General features: G+C 40.9%; 1 protein-coding gene across 3 annotated transcripts in view; it reads right to left on the bottom strand.

The window, feature by feature from the left end:
• Positions 1-9,892: 9,892 nt before the first annotated feature.
• SKI (SKI proto-oncogene) overlaps positions 9,893-21,796 on the bottom strand; it is a 307,129-nt gene continuing 295,225 nt past the window's right edge. For 2 of the 3 annotated variants that reach the window (XM_075279626.1, XM_075279625.1), the window contains 6 exons: positions 16,737-16,856; positions 15,404-15,507; positions 14,766-15,037; positions 13,661-13,962; positions 12,511-12,741; positions 9,893-10,642 (listed from right to left, as the gene is read on the bottom strand). In XM_075279626.1, coding sequence (XP_075135727.1) covers positions 10,454-10,642; positions 12,511-12,741; positions 13,661-13,962; positions 14,766-15,037; positions 15,404-15,507; positions 16,737-16,856 — 1,218 coding nt within the window. In that variant the 3' untranslated portion in view covers positions 9,893-10,453. The remainder of the gene's footprint in view (positions 10,643-12,510; positions 12,742-13,660; positions 13,963-14,765; positions 15,038-15,403; positions 15,508-16,736; positions 16,857-21,796) is intronic. The other variant, XM_075279627.1, reaches the window with a different exon arrangement.

Genomic DNA, 21,796 nt, shown 5'->3' with positions numbered 1-21,796 from the left:
ATGCTCAGTGGGCCAAAAGCTGGACTTAGACTCCAGACATCTTACTGCACGGCGCCGTGGGCGAGGTTCGGATTGGCCCGCAGGTGGCGCTGTGCGCCGTGATGGAAACCTGCGAGACCCGATCCTAACAGCGAGACACTGAAAGAGCCGACTGTGCATGCCAGCCGGCGACCATATTTGCGAGGCCGCGATTGCGCGCATGCGCAGTACGCTCCACGCCTGGATGAGTTCAATCGCGCATCGGAGGGCTGTACGGACCTTACTGAACATGCGCAGTACACTCTGTTCGGCAAATACTTTGGCTAACAGGGTCTCGCTGCCAGAGACGACTGCGCATGCGTCACCCATGACAACAAAAGAAGAGGACACAGAAGGGGAGGAGGCAGATCAGGAAGAAGGCGTGGCTGGATTGCCCAGTTCCGGCCGAAGTGGGGCCGCCTCCATCAGCGTATGAGCGCTGGGGCCTGCCCTCATTGCTGCCAAACAATCATTAGCATACCGGGAAAAAACGGTATTTCGGATGACCGGAGCGGCGGAGACCACATCAAAAGGTAGGAGACGAATAGCCTTTCTTAAGGCTATTCCGACGTGATCGTTAGAAAAAAACATGTTTTAATGGTAGAATCCCTTTAATTTGCATCACCACTAGCAGGTCTTATATCTTTGGAATAGCTGAATAGATTTGGATAAATAAAGCACCAAAGTACTCAGGGTGACAGATGACGTATGTCGCTGGGATTTTCAGAGGTGACAGATCCTCTTTAAAAGGGTTCCTGAGTTTTCCTCCAAAGTTGAAGTATCAGCAGGGTTTTGCTAGGCAATCTGCTCTCTGGCTGTATAAGCCTTAATCTATGGTGTCCTATCAGCCTATCGTTTCTATGATGCTAATAGTCCTATTGTACTGTAACACATTTTGTATTTCTCTCTGTGTTCCATCCAAAGCAGTCTGCCCCCTCCCCATCCATTATTAATACTACTGGTCTTGTCATGTGTAAATTTGCCATTTTTAAAATAGCAAACAAAAAGATGAGAAAACCCCAAGTGACCATAGTATAGAAGATCCAGAGACACTGGACTCCATATCCAGGTTATGATGCAGCTATTAGTATTCCTGATAGAATAAGAGACATATCAGCACAATCAGAATAGCAGATGAATGTCTATGACTAATGTCCCATCAATAATAACACAAGCAGCTAGCCAGAAGTAGATAAACTTTTCCATATTCTCAATGTGAACGGTGAGAAGTTGCAGACTGTCTGCTCCTCTCTGAACAGTGTAAAGACAGGGAACACGGAGCAGCTCTAAGTATAAACAGGGGCGTAACTGCCGGGGTAAAAGTAGTAGCCGCTGCCACAGGGCCTAGGACATTAGGGGGCGTGACGGGGGCCTGATGTGTTTTTTATTTTTTAATAGGCTGTTACCTGCTGTAGTAACTCCAGCAGGCTCTATTTACTTACCATTCCTTTATCCTGCTCATGGCCGCCTCCACTTTCCCTTCTGCGGAGACGGCTGTGAGCAGCAGTGCGGATTGGTAAGTGAGGCTGCGGGCCTACAAACCCTACACGCACTCCTATCATTATACTCTGGGATCTGTTCAGACCCCAGAGCATAACGATCCTCCTAGGGGAGGAGAGAGAACATTAAAAAACCCTGTTACTTACCTCTCCTGGCTCCAGCAATCTTTGGGCCTGTTTGGAGACGTCAGGCCCAGGCCAGTGTCATTACGCGTCACGATGCCAGCCTGGGTCAGGTGATGTCTGGTTCAATATTGAAGAGAACTGTGGGGAATATGCCAGAGCCCAGGAGTGGTAAGTAACAATATTTTTTATGTTTGTATCTTCCTCTGGATTTCTGATCATTATACTCTGGGGTCTGAAAAGACCCCAGAGAATATAATAATTGTTCATGGGTGGTCCTCAATGGGGCATATAATTTTTGAGAGAAATACATCATTTTCTAGAAACATTTCAGGGTTGCCAACACGTACGGCCATGACTGTATGTGAGCCCAATAAGTTATGGTTGAAATGTCCATATGGCTGAAATAAATATACTGCTTTTGTTCAAATAGGTATATAGATAGTCTCAGTCCCCATACACAGGACCTTTCTCAAGCCCGGACAGAAATATTGCACATGGACTACATAACCAGTCCAGATATCGTTATTGAATTGGAGTCCTGCCTACTATCTTTATTTTTATCTGAAGGATTTACGGCCTATTAATCCAGGGATTAGCACCCACGTTTACAACTTGGACTAACTAGTCCAGGACTTTTTTTTGGACTAGATAGATAGCTTATTACCTCTCCTGATATGTCTGTTTTATGTCTTTTTTTTTCTTTTACACATTGTGCCCCTATAAGGTCATAGCAGAACTTTGTGGGGCATTTTAATTTTTTTTGCAAATTTTTCCTGTAACTGGGGCTGTCATTAGCCTCACTTATAGGATGAATACAGTCTCCTTGCCTTTACCGGAGAGCTTCCCTGAGTCCTATAGGCCTCCTATAGCAGCTTCTGTCAGATCACATGACCCCCAGGACCAGGGTGATGCTGCGTCATGTCGACTCCCATTGAAGTGCTCAAGAAGGTAGTGTGGTAATAAACAGCTATCAACCGGATGTATAAAGTCAATGGGCAGTCATCAAGTAGTTATCCACACCTATCCCCAGAATAGGAGGACATGTGTCCCATCACTGGAAATTCAACTACTAAGACCCCCAGCAATCAAGAAAACTGACCCGTGTGCTCCATGTGCTTGGCCATTCACTTCTATGGGACCAATGGGAAGCCAGTGTCCAATGCAAGTAAATAGAGTAGAGATCATACACTGGTACCGTCTATATGGAGCACTTAGGGGAAGTTGTGGGCACCCATTCTTCTGGGTCCAAGTGGTAAGACTCCACCAATGCAGATAGGAGATAAGTGTATACAGTGTGATAACTCCTTTAATCTAATGCTGTTTAGGGTCCCATATAAGCCTGTAAGCCACGTACTATACCACTTGTTACGAAGAACATTCAAGAGACGTTCTCTACTGTCAATGCTTCTGTTGGAAAAAAAACTTGTGTAACTTTCCAGATTAATTTGTTTTTATACTTTGTTGGGGTTTTGTCTCCTTTGTAACTCTACTAAATCCTTGCTTATGCAAATTAATTTATTGTACGCAATAGAGGATCGGGGTTAAGACAGACAGACGCTTTATATGTTTATGTATGAAGACGTCTTCTCAAATCGTAGGTGTGTATTGTCCCTGCAGGACAACAGGGTCACCTACAGATGTGCAGTCCAGACTTTGCACAAAGCCATTACACATCTGAATGAACATTGTGAACACGGGGGCCTCACACATTGGCGTTCCACCATATATCAATCTGATCGGAGACACTCGGCATTCATTGTACCGTGGCCACTGCTTAAAGTCTACTTAAAATTACAGCAAGCCATATATAACCGCTCAAGTAACGTTCGAGACATGTCGGCCTGAAAAGAAACTCAACTTCTTAAAGGAATTCTTTATTCTTTTTAACTTGCATTCATTATGAGATGTTGAACATAAGGCAATGTGCCATGCGGAGTTGCTCAACTGCCAGTGTCTACGAGTCCAAAGAAGTTGTGAGGCCTCCGAGCATCTTATGTGTACACACCAGGCTTACCCCGCTTTGTGTTCTATGCATTGATAAAGAGGACGAATGCGGGGGGCACGCTGAATGATGAGGTAAGATCCATGGAGATTAACCTCTATCATTTAATAGGTCAAGAAGGAATTCACGTTTCCCAGCTGTGTAACAGAGTGAGTGATTTTTTTGCCACACTTCTTTATTTCCATAAACGCCTGGTCTTCGTTGCCCGTTCTTCAGCTGTTGTATAACCGCAACTGATCAAGGACAACAGGGCGACTAAAGAGTATGGTTTCAGCAAGCTGTAGTCCGACAAGATTTAGAAAACAAAGGCCTAACAAGAAAAGCTTCACAAAGAATGACCTTGCCTTTTCAACTCCCCTTCCCCTTAAATTAATACAAAAAAAACACGGGCAAATTTTTTTTTTTTTCTGGACAAACATTTTATTTTAGGTAATGCGTCTATACACTGTACATTCAGTCACTGTGGTATATAAGCATAGCTATTTTCATACATAATCTCATAAAGTCCTTTATTTTACAATATTAACTGTGTGAGGGCAAAGAATCTGGAAAAAAAAAAAAAGAAAAAAAAAAGGAACTGACGGTACACGGCGAAATAGATAAATATGCTAAGCTTTTTTTTTCTTACTTTTTTTTTTAATCAGGCATTTATAAACAAGAAAGCATACATTAATTACATAAAAATAGTTCTAGAATAGTAAGTTTTTAATATTGTCATTAGCAGCAGCATAGGATAAAAAAAAATTAAAAAAAAATAAAATACGTTGAAATGATATTGGCTATAACATATGCAGATGATTTTTTTTTCAAATGAAAAATGTAATTCGGATATTTTTTTTTCTGATACAAAAAACTTCCTCTAAAATGTGAGAAAAGATGGAAAAATAATAAAAATACTTTACAATGAAAATATGGACAAAGTGTGATGGGAAAAAAAAAACTACATTTATAAATTGCAAAAAAAATATTTTTTTTTTCTAACAGATTCTTCATAGTTAAAATACAACCAATTAAACCAGACAATTAGCAGGTAATAAAGAACATTTGAAGGGGGAAAAAAAATAAAAAAAATAATCAAAAAACACCATATACATGTATAATACAACAGTGTAAAAAGAAAAATGATAAAACAAAAATATTTACAAAATTGAGTTTGTTTGTACAATTGGCTAGTTTGACTTTTAAAAGTAGAATATTACGCTTAAGAGTAATTTGCTGAATAGATATTCATGTTATTGCTGTTTTATGTTTCCCTTTATATATTTTTTTTTTCCGGTACAGAAACATTGTTATTAAGTTGAACGCACGTTTATCAAAGTAATGCTTTTCAAGCGGAGGGAGAGTCACAGCTTTTGCATGAACAGGCAAAGCAGTCACATCCAGAGAACATATATATATAAAAAAAAAAAAAAAAAAAAAACTAAACGCAGCAAACTGTACATAAAAATTACACATCGAACCCCTGTGCCGATAAAAACATCATCCCTCGATTCCGGGATTCATCGCCAAACCAAAATGGTAGCACGCTCAGGAGTGAAGAAATTTTTTTTATTACTTTTTTTTTTTTTTTTTTTTTTTACAGTATGTACCTGCCGGGTTGATCAGATCGAGTTTACTTGGATCTGAAATGGAAACTCCCAAACAGTTCTAAAATACAGAGTTTTGAAAAGCTATAAGCAAGTGTAACATTGTAAACAACATATGTTCTGAGGACCTAATAACTTACAATGTTGGTAGCAGCAAACATTAGTAAGGCAAACAAGAGTATATGGTATTTTTTTTTAAATAAAACTTTACTCTTTAAAAATGGCTTTACGTCTTCTATGTAGATCAGATAGTGTAAAAGTCATTTGCAAAGTCCCTTAAGAACTTAGGCATTGCCTATAAATTGCAGTAGAAGTGTCCAAAAAAATAAAGAAAAAAAAAATTGGTGTAAAAAATAGCCTAGGTTCAGTGGTGAATTTGGGAAGCAAGGGTGGGGTGGGTAAGCACTCAAGCACTGACTTCTAGGGGGTCATTTTAAGGGCCGAACAATGGCGGGTAGAAGACAACACGACGCAACATTGGTTTAGGCGGAGAAAATGGCGGCAGACGATGATGCCCTGAAAATTTCTAAGAATATCCAGTTTAATTCCAAATGGATTTACTAGTAATTCAAGCGTTTTTCATTTAGTATGCTGCATTTCATGCAACACAATTATGGCTTTTAATTTTATTTATTTTTTCTGCCTCCAGTGAGTTTCGCACCCATAGTCTGAAATATTCAAGAATACCCCCCATCTAATAGACAAGGCGTGTTCTTCACAACTCTTATTGGGGTAAGGAGCCCTGATAGTCACGGGAGACCTTCGGAAAATTGACTGATTTTAAAGGCACACGCATCAACAAGGAAGGAAGGCACGGTAAAGGGTGACTTGTGTACATGGACAACTGGTGTCTAAAACTCAGAAATACAGTGGCTTTTATAAAAAATGTGCAGATAACTAGAGAAGACAAGGTAACCCACAGATTGCCACCTAGGAATACGGAACCGAGCCCAATTTCAGTATTTTTTTGACTGCTTAGACAGCACCATATATACATATGTGTTCCACCTGGGACACAAATTTTCAAAAAAAATTTTAAAAAAAATTGGGTGCATTGAGACCAAGTTCTAAATTTTGTGCTCAACCTCCGACGTATCCAACAGCATCAATTTTTGTGACTCCCCTTGCCAAACAGATTTGGTTTCCTTATTTCCTTAGGAATGGAGACAGATGACGTAGCTTCTCCCCCCCCCCGTTCTACAAAACTAAAAAATCAGTGCTAGGGACTAATACAGCGGAGAAACCAAAATACATGAATTTTTTTTATTATTTTTTTTTTTTTTTTTTTAGGTAAAAACAAAATCTTTAACAAAAATTAATGCCCATTTTTTTCGTTCACCTTAAAAGTGGCAGACATCTTAATTTTACAAAAAAAAAAAAATTGGAATAAAAAAGTTAAACAATTGTTTTAAAAAAATGCAGACACCATAGCTGATTTTTTTTTTTTGCTTTGCTCTATGTAACACAAAAAAAAAAAAAAAATTTAAACAGCTGCAGAACTTAATACATGCAAATGCAATGCAGGACCCTCCAGTACCAGCAGCATTAGGAAAGCTGCTCATAGGACTGTACAATGAACCTTATTGTGAGGAGGTTTGCAATGGGGAAACATGACCTGTAGCGCAGCCTTTATGTTAATACATTCTATATGAGTTGAGGAACCCACTAGCAGCGATAGGGTGGCCCCCCCAAAGAGACATATTGAAAACAGGCAAATTAAAAAAAATAAAAAATAAAATAAAAAAATGACACTTTTGAGACACTGCTTCATTGCATTGCGTGTGCAGGAACAAAAAAATAAAAATGTCACTAACCCAAGAATATCAGGTGATATTATCAAAGGTGCAGTAACATCGGAGGCGTACTATGTACATAGCCTTGTTAGTGTATGCTAGAAGTGTAAGGAGGGCCAACATGTACGCCTCGTAGAATCGGATCAGAACACTGAGTATCAGGAGACATTGTGCTGCTTTCGCCATTTTTGGTGTCCCCTTTGGAAATACTTTCTTGAAAGTAAATAAGACCCTGTGTTTGTCTCATCTGCTAAGATATTTCCCATCTTGGGGGTTGGCTACCCTACAATAGTTTTCTCCAACTTAACACCAACACCGAAATCAGGACCCTAGAAGATTCTGACGTCAGAGTGGCACTGCACCTTTGAGGTGGGTCACTTGTCTACCTATAGGATGCACAAACGTCCTCCAAGATTGACAATGTAAAAAAAAGATAAAAATTGGTGGATTAAGACCAGACCTTTGCAGTCCCATAAGCAATGCATCAGTTACCAAAGTTATTATTATTAGTTCTATGTATTTATTTTTTTTTTATTCTGACATCTTTTTCATTATAGAATATTTTTACACTTTTTTCTTAAAAGAAGTTAGTAAACTTTACAATAGAGTATAAATATTTCCTGTACATACGTAGCATGAAAGCCCATTAAGGTATTTAGACATAACTGATAAAACGAAGACTGGGGCAGTTTCATAAACACAGAAAAAATGGAAATAAAAAGGAAACAGAGAACCCTGAAGTCACAAAAAGAAAGGTTTCTGCATCTAGACATAAAACGCATCTCCTTACAATCAGGGGATAGGTCGTTCAGAGCAACGGATGAGCCTTCAGCCACTATGGGACCGAGAAAGTTCCAGCTCTTGCGGGCATAGAGGACTTCCTAGTCTCACGGTAGCTGGAGTATCACAGGTTGTCACCACAGATTAGGCCTTAAAGATGGACAACCATCTAGAGTTGGCCATCTTCTTACAGTGATGTAATATCGTGTTCATCAGATTGGACATCTTTCCAATACACTCACGGACAAGAGCGGTTCGCTCCTAATACAATCACTTGCCAGTCACCACCAAAAATTTTTTAAAAAACAAGGATGTTTACCCTTTCTTAATGCAACTTTAACACCCTCCAAAAATACATCAAGCAACCAGCAAAAATAGTTGGTCAAGTCAGTACCTAACCTGTTCAACGGACTTTAGTATTAAGGTCATGTAATACTTCCTAACACCGAAGCTGTAACTGAGGATAGCTTTGTTTGGCCGAAAATTTAAGAAAATTGCCTTGGAATCCAGACATTAGATTTATGGCTAGTTCTCTATTGCATGTACAGGATTCCTCAAGCTTTTGTGGGAGACGCCATTGCCACAGAAGTTAAAACGTGTACTGTATGCACGAAGTATAGGGTGCCATGTTCCATTCACGTCGTAGGGGTTGAGCTTCGATACCGGAAACAGCCAATGGACTAAGGTGGTGCTGGTTTTGGCTCTTCTCAAATCAGACAGCCCCCTTTAAGAGGTAACGGTGGACACGGCCTCCTGCATACAGCTTATTGTGCTTTGTGGTTGGGATATTCCATCTCATGAGGCCATTACCACTTTTTTTTTTTTTTTGAAATGTAGATTGTGAGCCCCATATAGGGATTTTTTGTTTACCCATCAGTATGTCTTTGTAGAACGGGAGGAAATCCACGCAAACACGGGGGGGAACATACAAACTCCTTGCAGATGTTGTTCCTAGCGGCCATTACAACATGTATGTACAAAGCTATCCCCTAATTCCAGCTATGTGTATAGGATACATAGTGTTTGCATCTCTCTAGTTAGCATTCAGTATTGCACTCGAAAACAGACTAACACGGCTGTAAAAGGTTGAATACTGAATTCATGAACAGAAAAAAAACTTTGTTATTTTTCTACCAGATTAGATTATATAGACTTCCAAATACTTGCTGTTCTTTTCAAAAACTTCTAGCCATCTGTATATTATACTTCGTTCCAATCTGATTGCTCCCTTTATAAACCTTTAGTAAAGAAGCCTTAGGGCCCGTTCCCACGATGCAACGTGGCACTCATTCGGACACGGAAACGCTTCAAAACAGAATCCCATTGAACACGCGTAGCACATTGAAAATCAACGGGTTAAAAAGCCTCCCGTTGATTTCAATGTGTGGCGCGCGTAAGACGGAACCCATTGAAGTCAATGGGATTCTGTTTTGAAGCGCTGACTCTGACACACGTTTACGTGTCAGAATGAGCGCCGCATTACATCGTCTAGGTTCATTCTACCTAAATAGCTCTTTCCAATATGGCGGGATTTATAAAACACTGGTCGATACGGCTAAAACAGCTCCATTTCCTTTTTATTTGTCGTCTTTGATTTCCTGTCTATTGCCCTCTCCTATATGTGCACAGATAAACCTGTCTCAGTGAAACAAAATAAAAAAAAAAACATAAAAAAATTATATATATTTTATATATATATATAGGTTACAAAAAGAAAGGATAACAAACAAACAAAAAAAAACCTAAAAAAGTGGAGCATTTCGATAAATCCCAGGCAACACGATCTGACGGAGAAGCCACTAATGTAGTAGAAACTCTAATTTAACAGGGTTCGATTGATGGCTTGCTACCAATACATTGCACAGTCGACGTGAATATGGCATTGAGAGGAAGGGTGGATTCTGGAGTAGCAAGGAAGGGGTGATTATTTTTTTTTGTTTTTTATAATAAACCCCCCCCCAAAAAAAAAAGCCTGTAACAAGTCAGTTAAAATTGTGCATCAAAGTTTCAGTTCTGTTATACAAAAAAAGAAAAAAAAAAAAAAAATTCCCCCTTTTTTAATACGGAGTCTTTACAACGTCCTCATCATTTTAATATATTTTTTTATATTAAATAGCTTATAAGAAAATGTAAATCTCAAAGTGATCCAGGCAAGCGTAAGAATGATTTTTTTTTTTTTCAGTTTTTTTTCCGTATATTTTTTTTTTAAAGGACCGATCATGCTTGCTTTGTTTGAATCTTTGACTTGAATGCTGCGTTATCTTGTAGTTGACACGTAGAAAAAAAAAAAAAAAAATCTTTAAATTTTTTTTGGAGCCGAAACGGCTCCTTTTTTATAAACACTCTGTCTGAGGCACAGTAAGATGTTGTGCTGTGTGGGTTCAAACGAGGCATAGTTCAGTGCTTCTGTTGTATAGGATCTCTCAATTTCCACTCTTGTAAAAATGTCCATATTTATAAGTGCATGCGCAACGCACACACTCCATACACTCACACGTGCACCTATTCATGCATACATCGGACAACCTCCTCTTCTTCCTGTGCATATACGTAGAATTTTGTTTATGAATAGATACTTTTACTCTTTTTTGTCTTTTTTTTGCTTCTAAAAGGAATTGTTTTGTGTGTTGTTTTTTTTTTTTGTTTGCATTAGTTCTCAATGTCTTTTCGTGAGTGTTCACTGCTGGAAAGGTTGGTGGGCTTGGCCCAAAGTTGTTCCTGTAGGTCTTTGACAACTTGTTCCAAGTGTTCTCTGGCTTCCCGCTCCTGTACAAGGTCTGTCCGAAGTTTCTCTCTGTCGCAATCTGCATGCTGGAGTTTTGCTTGCAGTTCCTCTATCTAAGGCAGGTTAGAAAAAGGAAATTAGTACTTGGTCAGGAAATATTACAAGAATATTTTTTTTTTTTTAGCAGGGGAAATTCCTAAAACAGGCTCAGAGTGTGTTAAGATGTTGAGGTTTCCAGGATTTGGAGGAACAGTTAGGGCGGCCTTTCCCCTCTGCTCCATTGGCTGACAATGGCCCCCTTTCAGGAAGTCCTGAGCGTCGCACAACCACTGACATAGGTCCCTGCCCAGAAACCTGAGAAGCCATTGACTGGTTTCAGTGGTCGTCTGTGGCTCAGGACTTCTGGTGCCACAGCCCTGTCACGTTATGGGAAAAGGACCAGTGGTGGTCAACGCATCCTGGGGGAAAGGAGAGTATGCTTTCTCTTCTTTTACATCTACCACCCATGGGTTGCTCCAAATCCTGGAACACCCTTTAAGACATGACAGAAGCAGGACTCCTCTCACTAATCCTCCATACCTTTGCCAGTCTTTACTTTCTGGTAACAACACACAGGAAATTCCTGCCTAAAGTAGGGATCTGCCTTAGCCAGAGATGGACTATACAACCATTTCCTTTTTTTAACCCCAGTAACGGGAAGAACATACAAACTCCTTGCAGATGTTGTCCTTGGTTGGATTCGAACCCAGGACTCCAGCGCTGCAAGGCTGTGGTGCTAACCACTGAGCCACTATGTCACCCTGAACAAGCATTTGGGACCAAAAAAGTAGAGACCAGCAGGGGACTCCATCAGTGTCGGAAAAGGAGCACTGCTTCTTTTAGGTTTGTAACCAATTCTGAGCAGATTTTTTATTTTATTTTTTAATTTCCCTGCTAGAAAACTCTTTTAATTATATCCATATATGGATGTATTTCTTCAATTAAAAAAATCTTAATAAATTAGAAAAAAAAAAAGAGTAAAGAAAAATAAAATAAAAAATAAAATAATTGATTTCAAAATAAAAATGACAAATATGTGTAAGTAGATCTGCAATAATACAGCTCGGAGCTTAATGGCAACTAATTCACGGACGACCTTTATTTCAAAGGAAGTAGACTCAAGGATGTGATGCTGTAACAAATACAGCGTGTTTATCTGTGACCTCTTTCTGTATCTGCTATAGAAGGATGCTGGTTAAGTGACCCTACTCTGACCTTGACAGAGGAAGCTGCATGCCCCTGACTGCTGGCTGTGTAGAAACACGCTGCTAATTATTTCACAATGCAAGGCGGCACTAGAATAGATCCTTTTTCTCTATTCTACTCTCCTCCAAAGCTGTGGGCTGCCGGTATGGCCTCCCATGTACGGTGCAAAGCATTCCAGGTTCTGAGATTGCTCCGACCTACTGGCAAGCCACAATGTATCAGCAATGAACTACGTAGCCTTTATCCAAATGGAAATAATGGTAATGTTGTGAGATTTTCTATAATACTTGAGTTCCTCCGGCCACCACCAGTACAGATCTGCCTATAGGTTTCCTATAGGTTTCCTATAGGCACACAGCTGTAGCTTGGCACTTTATGTACTATGGAAGTGAGTTGCAGGTAACACCCATCTCGGAGTTCTCACTCTAGTAATGTTTAGTCTGGAGGCCTCTTATCAGTGTAAAGCTGGGGAGGAAGTTCACATCATTTCCTGCTTTGGCATGTCTCACATCAGTAGAATCAGTCTACGCCCCTTCCCGTTATTGACTGAGTATTTTCAAAGAAGCAGAAATTGTTTTCTCTTGTTTTTGGTCAATGTGCTTAAATACAAGCTTATATTCACTACTGGAAGAATAACCGAAGAATAAAGTCTCTGTGAAGTGATGGATGGGCTCATACACTTTGATCAAACCGTATACTAGGAACCTTGTCAATATCGTAGATGTCAAAAAGTTACCTGAGCTGAGTATTTCGCCCGTATCCGGCCAGCCTCGCAGCCTTTGTCGCACACTTGAACTTGTCTAGCTTGTTCCAATTCTCGCTTCAGACGTAACCGCGATTCGTTCGCCTCCTTCATTTTCTTCTCGTTTTCAGCTCGGAGACGTTCAATTTCTTTTCTTAAGTTGCGTTTTGCCTCTGTTGCTTCTCTCAATTTCTCTTTCTTGGCAACACGGAGAAACTCCAGCTCCTAATGAGAACCATAAAAGAGACTTTAGCTTAAGAAAATCTAATAAACAAAAAAAAAAGTAAAAAGATTAATAGGGACCAATATGAAACGCAGCAATAGATCCAGCCTGTGAATGACCTATTCACCTACAGACATGGTGTACCATTATATACAGGGCAGGGAGGAGATGCTGTAAATAGAGCAAATGCTGCAATGAATATGGGCGTAGATCTCGGTAACCAATCAAAACAATGCAAATCACTCAATTCATAATCGTTATGCTTAGGATAAAACATGGGGAGGAGACAAAAAACCAGGACCAGAAATGACACTTCCTCTCGCTCTCCGATACGGACATGCACAACAACATATTTCTGTTAAGTAACACCCTGCAGCTAGGTCATGGGAAATCCTTTTCCCTTTACAATAATATGACATCCCAGCCAAGCCATTGTTAACTTCGCTGCACTCCTGACTTTCTCTCCACCAAAATTAGGAACTCCATAGCGCGGGGGAAGGAAGCTGCCACGATTCATCTTGTAGACGGCAAGGAGCACTACTGTCTCCTGTCTGGGGCGCCATCATCTCACAGGTGGAGAATGTAAGTTATTCTTAATATAAATTTCTATCTGGATGATGTAGTAGTTGAATCACCTTTGACGCTACTGTTTCCGCAGAAGGTGCCTTTGTCTCCAACTCATCCTTCCTTGGAAACAGTGTCCATGGTGCTTTCCTTCCTTTTTCTATTTTAACTGGCAAACCTAATCGGTTGCACCCTTGGAGAGGTTTACTAAGATGAAAGAGTTGCAACATCGTATTTATCGCACACGACAGGTGTACCAGACTATTGGTAGTGACGGCCGCTTCATCATCATACCGTGCCCATCTTCTTCCATCAGAAGAATTGGTGACCTATCTAGACTTCGAATGGAAATATTACCTGCTGAAGACTCCGCTTGGCCTGCAATGCCGCATTCAGTTTTTCTTCTTGTTTCACTCTCATTTTAACTACTTCATGGAGGAACTTTTCTTTGGCTTCCTTGGAATCTAAACCACTGTCCAGAGCTTGCCGTAGGTGCTCCAATTCTGCCTCAAGTCCGCTGTTGTGAGAGTCACCATGGTGCGCCCCCTCGAAAGAAGGGTTAATTACGGCCGGGGCCAACATGCCTGGAGAACTTAACTCCTTGACTGAGCTTGAGGATGTGAAGGAAGGAGAGGAGAGCGAAGACAGCGAAGAGGTAACTGTAAGACAGGAAAAACCAAGATAATAAGAACGGATATAACCAATTGATTTTTGCTTACTCAAAGTCTACGCCAACGAATAGGTCAAGCGTATCTTTAAACCCAAGACGAATGCAACTCATAAACAGTGGAAGGAAATTACAAAAATTACTCAAACAAAATCGGGTTCTTCATCCTGCGTCATATTCAAAAGTACACAGATGAAGGAGTAGGATCTTCCAAGGATAGGGGAAAAAAAAATGGACAGCTACCTGCAAAGCACGTTGAAGGCCATGTCTAAACCTTTCACACGATACCGTAAGATTAATAAACATCTGAATTCAATTAGAAGTGTGACAATCTGTAATCTCGGGTAATGCACAAACTAGCTCCTAAAATGTCAGCAATAAAAATTCCATCCCAGAGTTCCTGCGTATGGCACACCAAAGTATCACAGGAGAAGTACGACATGGAGCGCGATGACCCGAGTGTGACCCAAGTGATTCATCCACCAGGCAAGGTGATACCCAGCTTCAGAAGAACAGCACAGATTAGCTACTGGAACCCGACTCGTAAACATAATCCATTTAATCTTCGATCTGTAATTTCAATTTCATCACCCACCCTTCGAGCTGTATAGAGCAAACATCATTATTAATCGTATGAAGGTTCCAGTGGATATGCTTGCACAGCAAGCTTTATATATCTCACGCTGGGTGAAAGGGCAACCTAAGCAGATCGTCATTCCCAGGAGAGCTTGACACCTTGTATAGCGGCGGTCATTTCATACTATGAAAAGTAATAAATTAAAAAAGTCAACTCACACTTACATTCTTCTCTACTTTCCACCTCGATTTCCGTCTCTGACTCCTTCTCTTCTTCCCGGGCTGGGATAGGAGGGGCTGGTGCCTCAGATACTGGGGCCATTTCTGCAGTTGGCCGTCGTTTTCGGGACTGAGCAGGGCTACTTGATGTCTGTATGCTTCTTGGCACAGTCGGGGCACACAGCGGGCTTGTGATGACTTTCTGTGGGGCGGGGGGTGCCAGGGCGACATTGGGGGCAACCAGGTGCTCAAAGCTCTTGTAACTATAAAAACTGAGATAGGAAAACCAAAATCTTATAAACTGCCAATGTAGCAATGTAGTCAATGTAATAATAACAATGACAAACATTTGTAAGGCGCAATTCTCACACAAGCGTGGGGAGCATTGAGGAGTTAGTGGCCGAACGCTGATCCCCAACACCCACAAGGGTCAGTATGGAAATGGAGGACCTGGAGGAAACCCTTGCACACGTTGCCCTTGGTCAGATTCGAACCCAGAATTCCAGCGTTACAGGGCGTCAGTGCTAACCCCTAACTCACCGTGCTTCCTCACATCAATATTCGTGACGACTTTTCTATTTTTGTAATGGACTAATATTAATAACAAAAATCTCGAGATTACTATATTATAGACTTACCCATCTCTGATAAGGGCTGGCAACTCCTTTTCATTTGCTGAAATGGCAGGGGACCAGGGCCGGAATGCCGACAGGCGCGGGCGAGGGTGACTATATGCTGGATTCTGTGTAAAGAAAATAAAAGTTGAAGGGTTAAGAAAAAAAAAAAAAAAACTGTTGCCAGAATAAAAGGTATCTACAATCTTCCAAAATAATCTACACATCCAAAAAGATAATAGAGCTAGATAACATTAGCTGCCCCCTACTGGACAACATTGGCAATGGGAATAGAACTTGGTGGTTTGGGGGGGGATTTAGTTTCTTTCAATTTTGCCTCCATCATGGTTGGCTAATTTGAAGAATTATCATGACCTTAAGATGATGATAAAGAAAAAAAAAATACCCAAAACATTTGTGCTGAAGAAGCTGCCAACATTTACAGGATATTTTAGCTTGGCCAAATATCCTCATCACCGGAGCTAAACATATGACAAATTACAGTCTGGAGGTTTTTGGCCATCAAGGGTGTCCACTGCCGAATGTCTCTCGATCCCTTCCTTAGTTTGTCGTGTTGATCCCAATTGCTTAGCAACTTGCACTGGAGAGGATGAACTGGATTAGATCTGCCTGCCAATAAATAATATGAAGATCCTGCAGATTTTATGGGTTATAGGGGGGGGGGGGCTGCAGCTTGTAGAGTCTCTAAGGCACTACAAAGCCACATACTTCATCTCCTACATGTGCCAGAACGCACCATCATAAATGAGTAGACGTTTCCCAGGGCCAGGTAAGGGGATATCGTCACTCCTTAGGGAGAGACCACCATTTAGGTGTGTGGAGTCTTATTAAGCCATAGACGCTATATTGTGAAGAGGATCATGGGAAGAATATGCAAATCTGTCTTCCAAGATGTAAATAGGAAGACAGTGCTTCAGTCACAAAGCCCTATAGAGGGCGCTCCCTTTAACATCATGCCCGACCTTCCCAGAGGCCTTTGCTGCAAGTGATGTGGGATTTTACCAAGCCAGTCTTCTCAGCCAAGGACAGCTGTTTCGATCTGATTGGATCTCTTCAGCCCGGCGCAGAGAAGACTGACTTGGCAGAGGTGAGAGGCTTCTAGACAGGGTTAAGGGGATATCGTCACTCCTTAGGGAGAGACCACCATTTAGGTTTGTGGAGTCTTATTAAGCCATAGACGCTCCACTGTGAAGAGGAGCGCCCTCTATTGGGCTGCATGACTGAGGCACTGTCTTCCTATTTACATCATGGAAGAAAGATTTGCCTATTCTATCCAGGGTTAGGTAGTCAAAGTCACAATGACCGCTAGAGTCCTCTTATATAATCTAGAACGCACCTTGCTGGAGTTTGACAAATTCCGTAACCAACTTGAGGACTTGTCTTTATCGGCTGAGCTTGGGGAGTGGATGATGGATTCATCAGTTTTGGACTTTTTAGGTGCAGGCTCGGAAGAAATCTAGAAAAAGAAAATACCAAACAATTCAGTTTTGATCGGACACTTCATTCCATACATATGTAGGCTATAAATATTTAGCAGTATGTGGTGACATCGTGGTGGGTTAGGCCACATATCAGACTTCTCAATGTAAAGATGGAGTCCTTACATCTCTACGTAAGACAACTTCTCTACACTGGTCAAGTAAAGGCATGCCATCTGACGGGAACAAGGAGATTAGACACGGAAGTACTCATTTAGGGAAGTCTTGCTGCTAGTCTGAAGTTCCTCAAGAATTATTTTAACTGCACAACTGAAAATAACTTTTGCCATGTCTCCTGTGAACGGAGTTATGTGGTGCGGCATCTGTGACTATAAAGGGTAAACCCATTCCTGGCCCTCAACTGGTCCTCGCCTCACGTAACGTTAAAAGAGCTCTAAGAGGCCAAAAATGACTTCACTGCGCTACCGATTTTAGCAATGACAGAAATGGAACTGGTCAGAATGAGCGCCCCCTCCAAACCCGCCCTGAAAATGACAAATGTCTGCTTTTCGCCTGCACATAGAAGGAATATTTTATGTGGTGTGAATCAGGAACAGCGTGAACAGCGCAGACTGTGTTTATTTGTCATGGTTGTTATGAAGATGACTTCACTCTGCCACAGCTGCACTGGATTCTGGGTAAGATGCCAAATCCTGCTTTGACTTTTCCACAAGTGGTTAGATGCTTGGACTGTAAATCACCCTAAAGCATAGAAGAGACCTCTTGGCAAGAACTACGTTCCCTTCTACGCACACACACATACACGGAGGTAAACGACAGGGTGACTTACGAGCAGATGCGGGAAGAGTCTGCTTTAATGAAGCCCTGGAAGGGTGGGACAAGTACTCTGCAACAAACCATCTACTGATAGAATCCTACAAGCCCTGTACGTAGCGTATAGGAGCCCTCCGAGCCTGGAGCCTAGCTGTAGGACTGCAGAGGTAGTGCACCTGTATAAGATTTTGTATTGGGCCCAGATATTTTAGGCTACGCCTCTGCTCAAAGTTAAACTGACAAATTCCACAATAAGAACCTACTTTTTGGAAAAAAAAAAAAAAAAAAGCGAGACATTCAGCAATTCTGGGGATGATGAGAGGCAAGAATGTAAAAGAAGGTGGGACATTTTATTAGGATCACACATGACAAGGCAAGCCTAATGAAGACCATGCAGGCAGCCTCATGGAAATACCAATGAAGTGTTTGAGTTTGAAGAAAGCAAGCTACGGCAAGTCAACGCGCGGAGAGTAGGCGACAAGCCTAAACAGGCTGCAAGTAAAGTTTTTACACCAAAAAGAAAACCGGCGGAACGGAAAAGGTCAAGTCAGTTTACAAAGCATTGGCCTCTGGTGTCTTACATAAAGATCTGGAGCATTGTGGAAATTGCTACATTGCTAGACGAAGTCCCTGGTTATTAGCATTTACACAGTATTAATGGTCCTGGGAAATTCTACTAAAATCAACAGAGACTAATGATAATATTCTAACCCACTGCAAGAAAAAAAAATTGTAGTGTCAACCATCTGATACGGTATCATAAGTTGCCCAATGACTGTACTTGCTAAAAGCAGAAAGTAGAGGTAATTTTTTTGAGCAGACTTAGGGTGAGGTCTTCCTGTTTCGCTACAATCTCTTGCGAACTGCAAAAAAACTAAGAGGTTCTCACCAACAGCAAAACCACAACGCCAGGCGCCGGTCTAATAGTTCTTATTTATTTGTTTAACGCAAACCTCAAAAGTAGTAGGTTTCTTTTTCGCCTCTCTTAAGTGTCAAAGTGCTAGACAGAATAGGAGTTTGTGATGTTCTGCTAACCAAGTAGACCAGTCTGCATAACATAGGGGCCGTAGGTGCGATATGGATGGGCCAAGATGTGAGTGAGATTTCAAGGCAACCTAATATGCGATTGTCGGGCTCTTCACAATCTAATTAAATGAATATACAACAACATGTCTAGAATGTACTTATAGGCTCTCTGAGCATTGAATGGCGAGCCCCATGTGGCGTAAGGACAAGTAATCAAATGTTACATTGTAGAATCTAATCGAGAGAAAAAAAAAAAAAAAAAAGAATCCAGGAATCCGCCTTTCAGAAGAAGACACAACATACCATGCAGCTGCTTCCAGGCAAGCAGTGTCTGGATACCATTGTACTAGACAAAACAGACTTTGCCACTAAACTTGGAGAGGCAGTATGTGTAATCAGAGACACCCAGTGTCTGAAGTGTGGATGAGACCGTGAATAAGAACAATTGTCCTATTTAATACGCTTTCCTGGCCTGGAGATCCTCCCTCCCTTTGTGTTTTAATATGAGCTCTTCTGTACAGATACATGATACGCTTACCATTGCTACCACTATACTTGTGTGAAATTTCCATTTAGGGCAATGCAAAGTTTAAAGAAAAATTTTTTTTTTTTTTTTTTTTTATAGAATTTTTCCCCATCACTGGACTGGTCCATGTATCATATTTACCAGAACCGGGATATCAACCCAGTCCCATAGATAAGGTAGAGTCACGTAAAATAAAGTGAACCTGTGCCGGAGATATCTCCGTTTTCTCAATATTAGATTTTTGGAACAAGGAGGACCATTTTTGGACCATGCCCTCACTTGCATCGGAGAACAGTGATCTCTTGGCAAAAGAGGCACTAGTTTACAAAGGAAAATATGGTTCGATTCAGGTGACCCTAACCTAACGGAAGAGTTGGGTTGATATGTTGGGTTCTGGAGACCCTAACCTAACCATCTCCAAGGATGGGTTAATATGCTGGGTTTTGGTGACACACTCCCTTTAAATCTGTACCCATGACTACACAGGCTATACAATAATAAAATTTCAGAACCGTCAATGGTTGATGAAATGGGGTGGACAGGATTGAAAAAAGTCTTCAGGAAAAAAGCATCTGCGTCTGTTGCGTATGCAGAACCCAACATATCAACCCAACTCTTCCGTTGGGTTGCAATACCACCACCAACCTTTGGACTGTGCCATTTGTATAAAAGCAGTTATGTTTTTTTTTTTTTTTTAATTATGCATCACCTTTAATTCACCTGCTTAATATGGCCACCCTACTGGACATAAAATGCAAGGACAAATATAGATCACAACAGGAAACCCTTCCAATGAACCAATTACGAAGAACAGACTGGTCGAAAATTTCACGGGACATTTGCATTACTGAAGAATGCAACCTACTATTAAATGTCAAAAGGTTACGTATAGGTAGAGAGTGACACATACCTAAAATGAATGCACACCGCTCTGCAAAAAGCTCTTAATCTTCCAGAGCACATAAAATGACAAGAATGCTTTATGTCTTCTAAGAAAATGCCAGGTGATAAAAGCTTGTAAAAAGGCAATATTCTCACATTTATGCCGTTTTTACTAGAGCGAGAAGCTACAAGACGTGCATTGTGATTCGAGACATGTCTGAGGTTATAAGAAAACCAAATAGCAAACGGTAACCAATAGGAAGGGCTTTACCAGATCAGATAAATCTAGGTACAACAAGAATACAGAGCCTTGGATTTGGAACTAGCTATGGTCATAAATGAGCAATGAAAGTTCTAAAAAGGGAATCTATGGGACAAAATTTTTTCAAAAACTAGGGCAATACTAATAATAACCCCTTTCTAAAATCAGTCACACATTAGATTTTAGAATACTAGAGCAATGATATTTAACATTTGGAAAACAATCGTTCGTATATAAAAATGGAATGGAATGGTCATTCCATACAGCCAACCATCAACTAAAATTGGTCAAAACCAAAACTGCGTTGGTTGCGTAATTTTGGCTGCAATGGTTTATTTATGGGCAAGACTGAGTGCAGTGGATGATTGTAATGTTGTGGGTATGTGTTTTTCAAAATATGGTCTTGTGGTGCAGGGAGAACGTATATGTAACCAGCGTTTGTATAAACCTGAATGTTGGACATCTACACTAGATATTGGTTGGCTGAAGTCAGCCATCCCTCTCCGACTCCTTCATACTTGGTATAACATGCATCTATTGGGGAGTTGGGAAGAAGCTACTGACACACACCTCTGGTGTTGGCTTACCTTTCCTGAAAACAATAGGATCAAGCATGTTGTCATTCGACTGCCTGATCCTTCTCTCCCGGTCAGAAGAGACTCATAAGACCCCCATACACAGTGTCCACAGCTCTCACATTAATTGATGGGTTCAATCAACAATCTAATGTGTATGTCCAGCTATAAATGGGATACATTTATGAAGACAGATATGGGTTGCCACTACTGTGCTCATCCAACACACCCCACCCCTTGCAAACACTTTGTCACATTATCATGAAGAAGTCCATTCTCGTCACAAGGGACATCTGGAGACTCTAAAATGAAGAAGTGAGAATAGACAGGGAACCGTTCTCAAGACATGGTCAGAATCATCACTACACCGTGGCGTCTTGAGTCAACGGACATCGCCAGGAAGAACTGTATAGCTATAGGCTTTAGTGTTCACATTCTATACTCAACTTTGTAAACAGGCTAATCAAAAATAGTCTATGAATCAGGTGGAATATTCTTTGTACATGGGTCTACAGAGAAGACATACGATGTAGGACAGCTTGAACATGGTAATAATTAAACCCCTCCAAAAATTGACTCATCAGGACAAAATGAGCACTCCACTCTTCATCACGCCTGTCCCTTGGCTTACTATGGAGTAAATCTCTACAATAGTTTTTTCTTCTTTTATAAACGAAAGGAAATAACAGTCTCTGAATAAGCCGGGAGAAAATGTGCAGTCTCTGTTGTTCGAGATGAGTCACCATTGCTAAATCATAGCTCCATCAGTCAAAGCGACCACCAACAATTCATTAGTTGGTAGGATTTGTTGGCATCTGCACTTGTATCGGCCCACGTAACCAGGCTGGAATTTTAGATAAGTAATGTCACACC

Source organism: Leptodactylus fuscus, chromosome 6 (assembly GCF_031893055.1).
Source record: "Leptodactylus fuscus isolate aLepFus1 chromosome 6, aLepFus1.hap2, whole genome shotgun sequence".
Taxonomy (NCBI): Eukaryota; Metazoa; Chordata; class Amphibia; order Anura; family Leptodactylidae; genus Leptodactylus; species Leptodactylus fuscus.
Note: the sequence above shows the minus strand (reverse complement) of the source record. Positions and strands in the feature narration are given on the sequence as shown.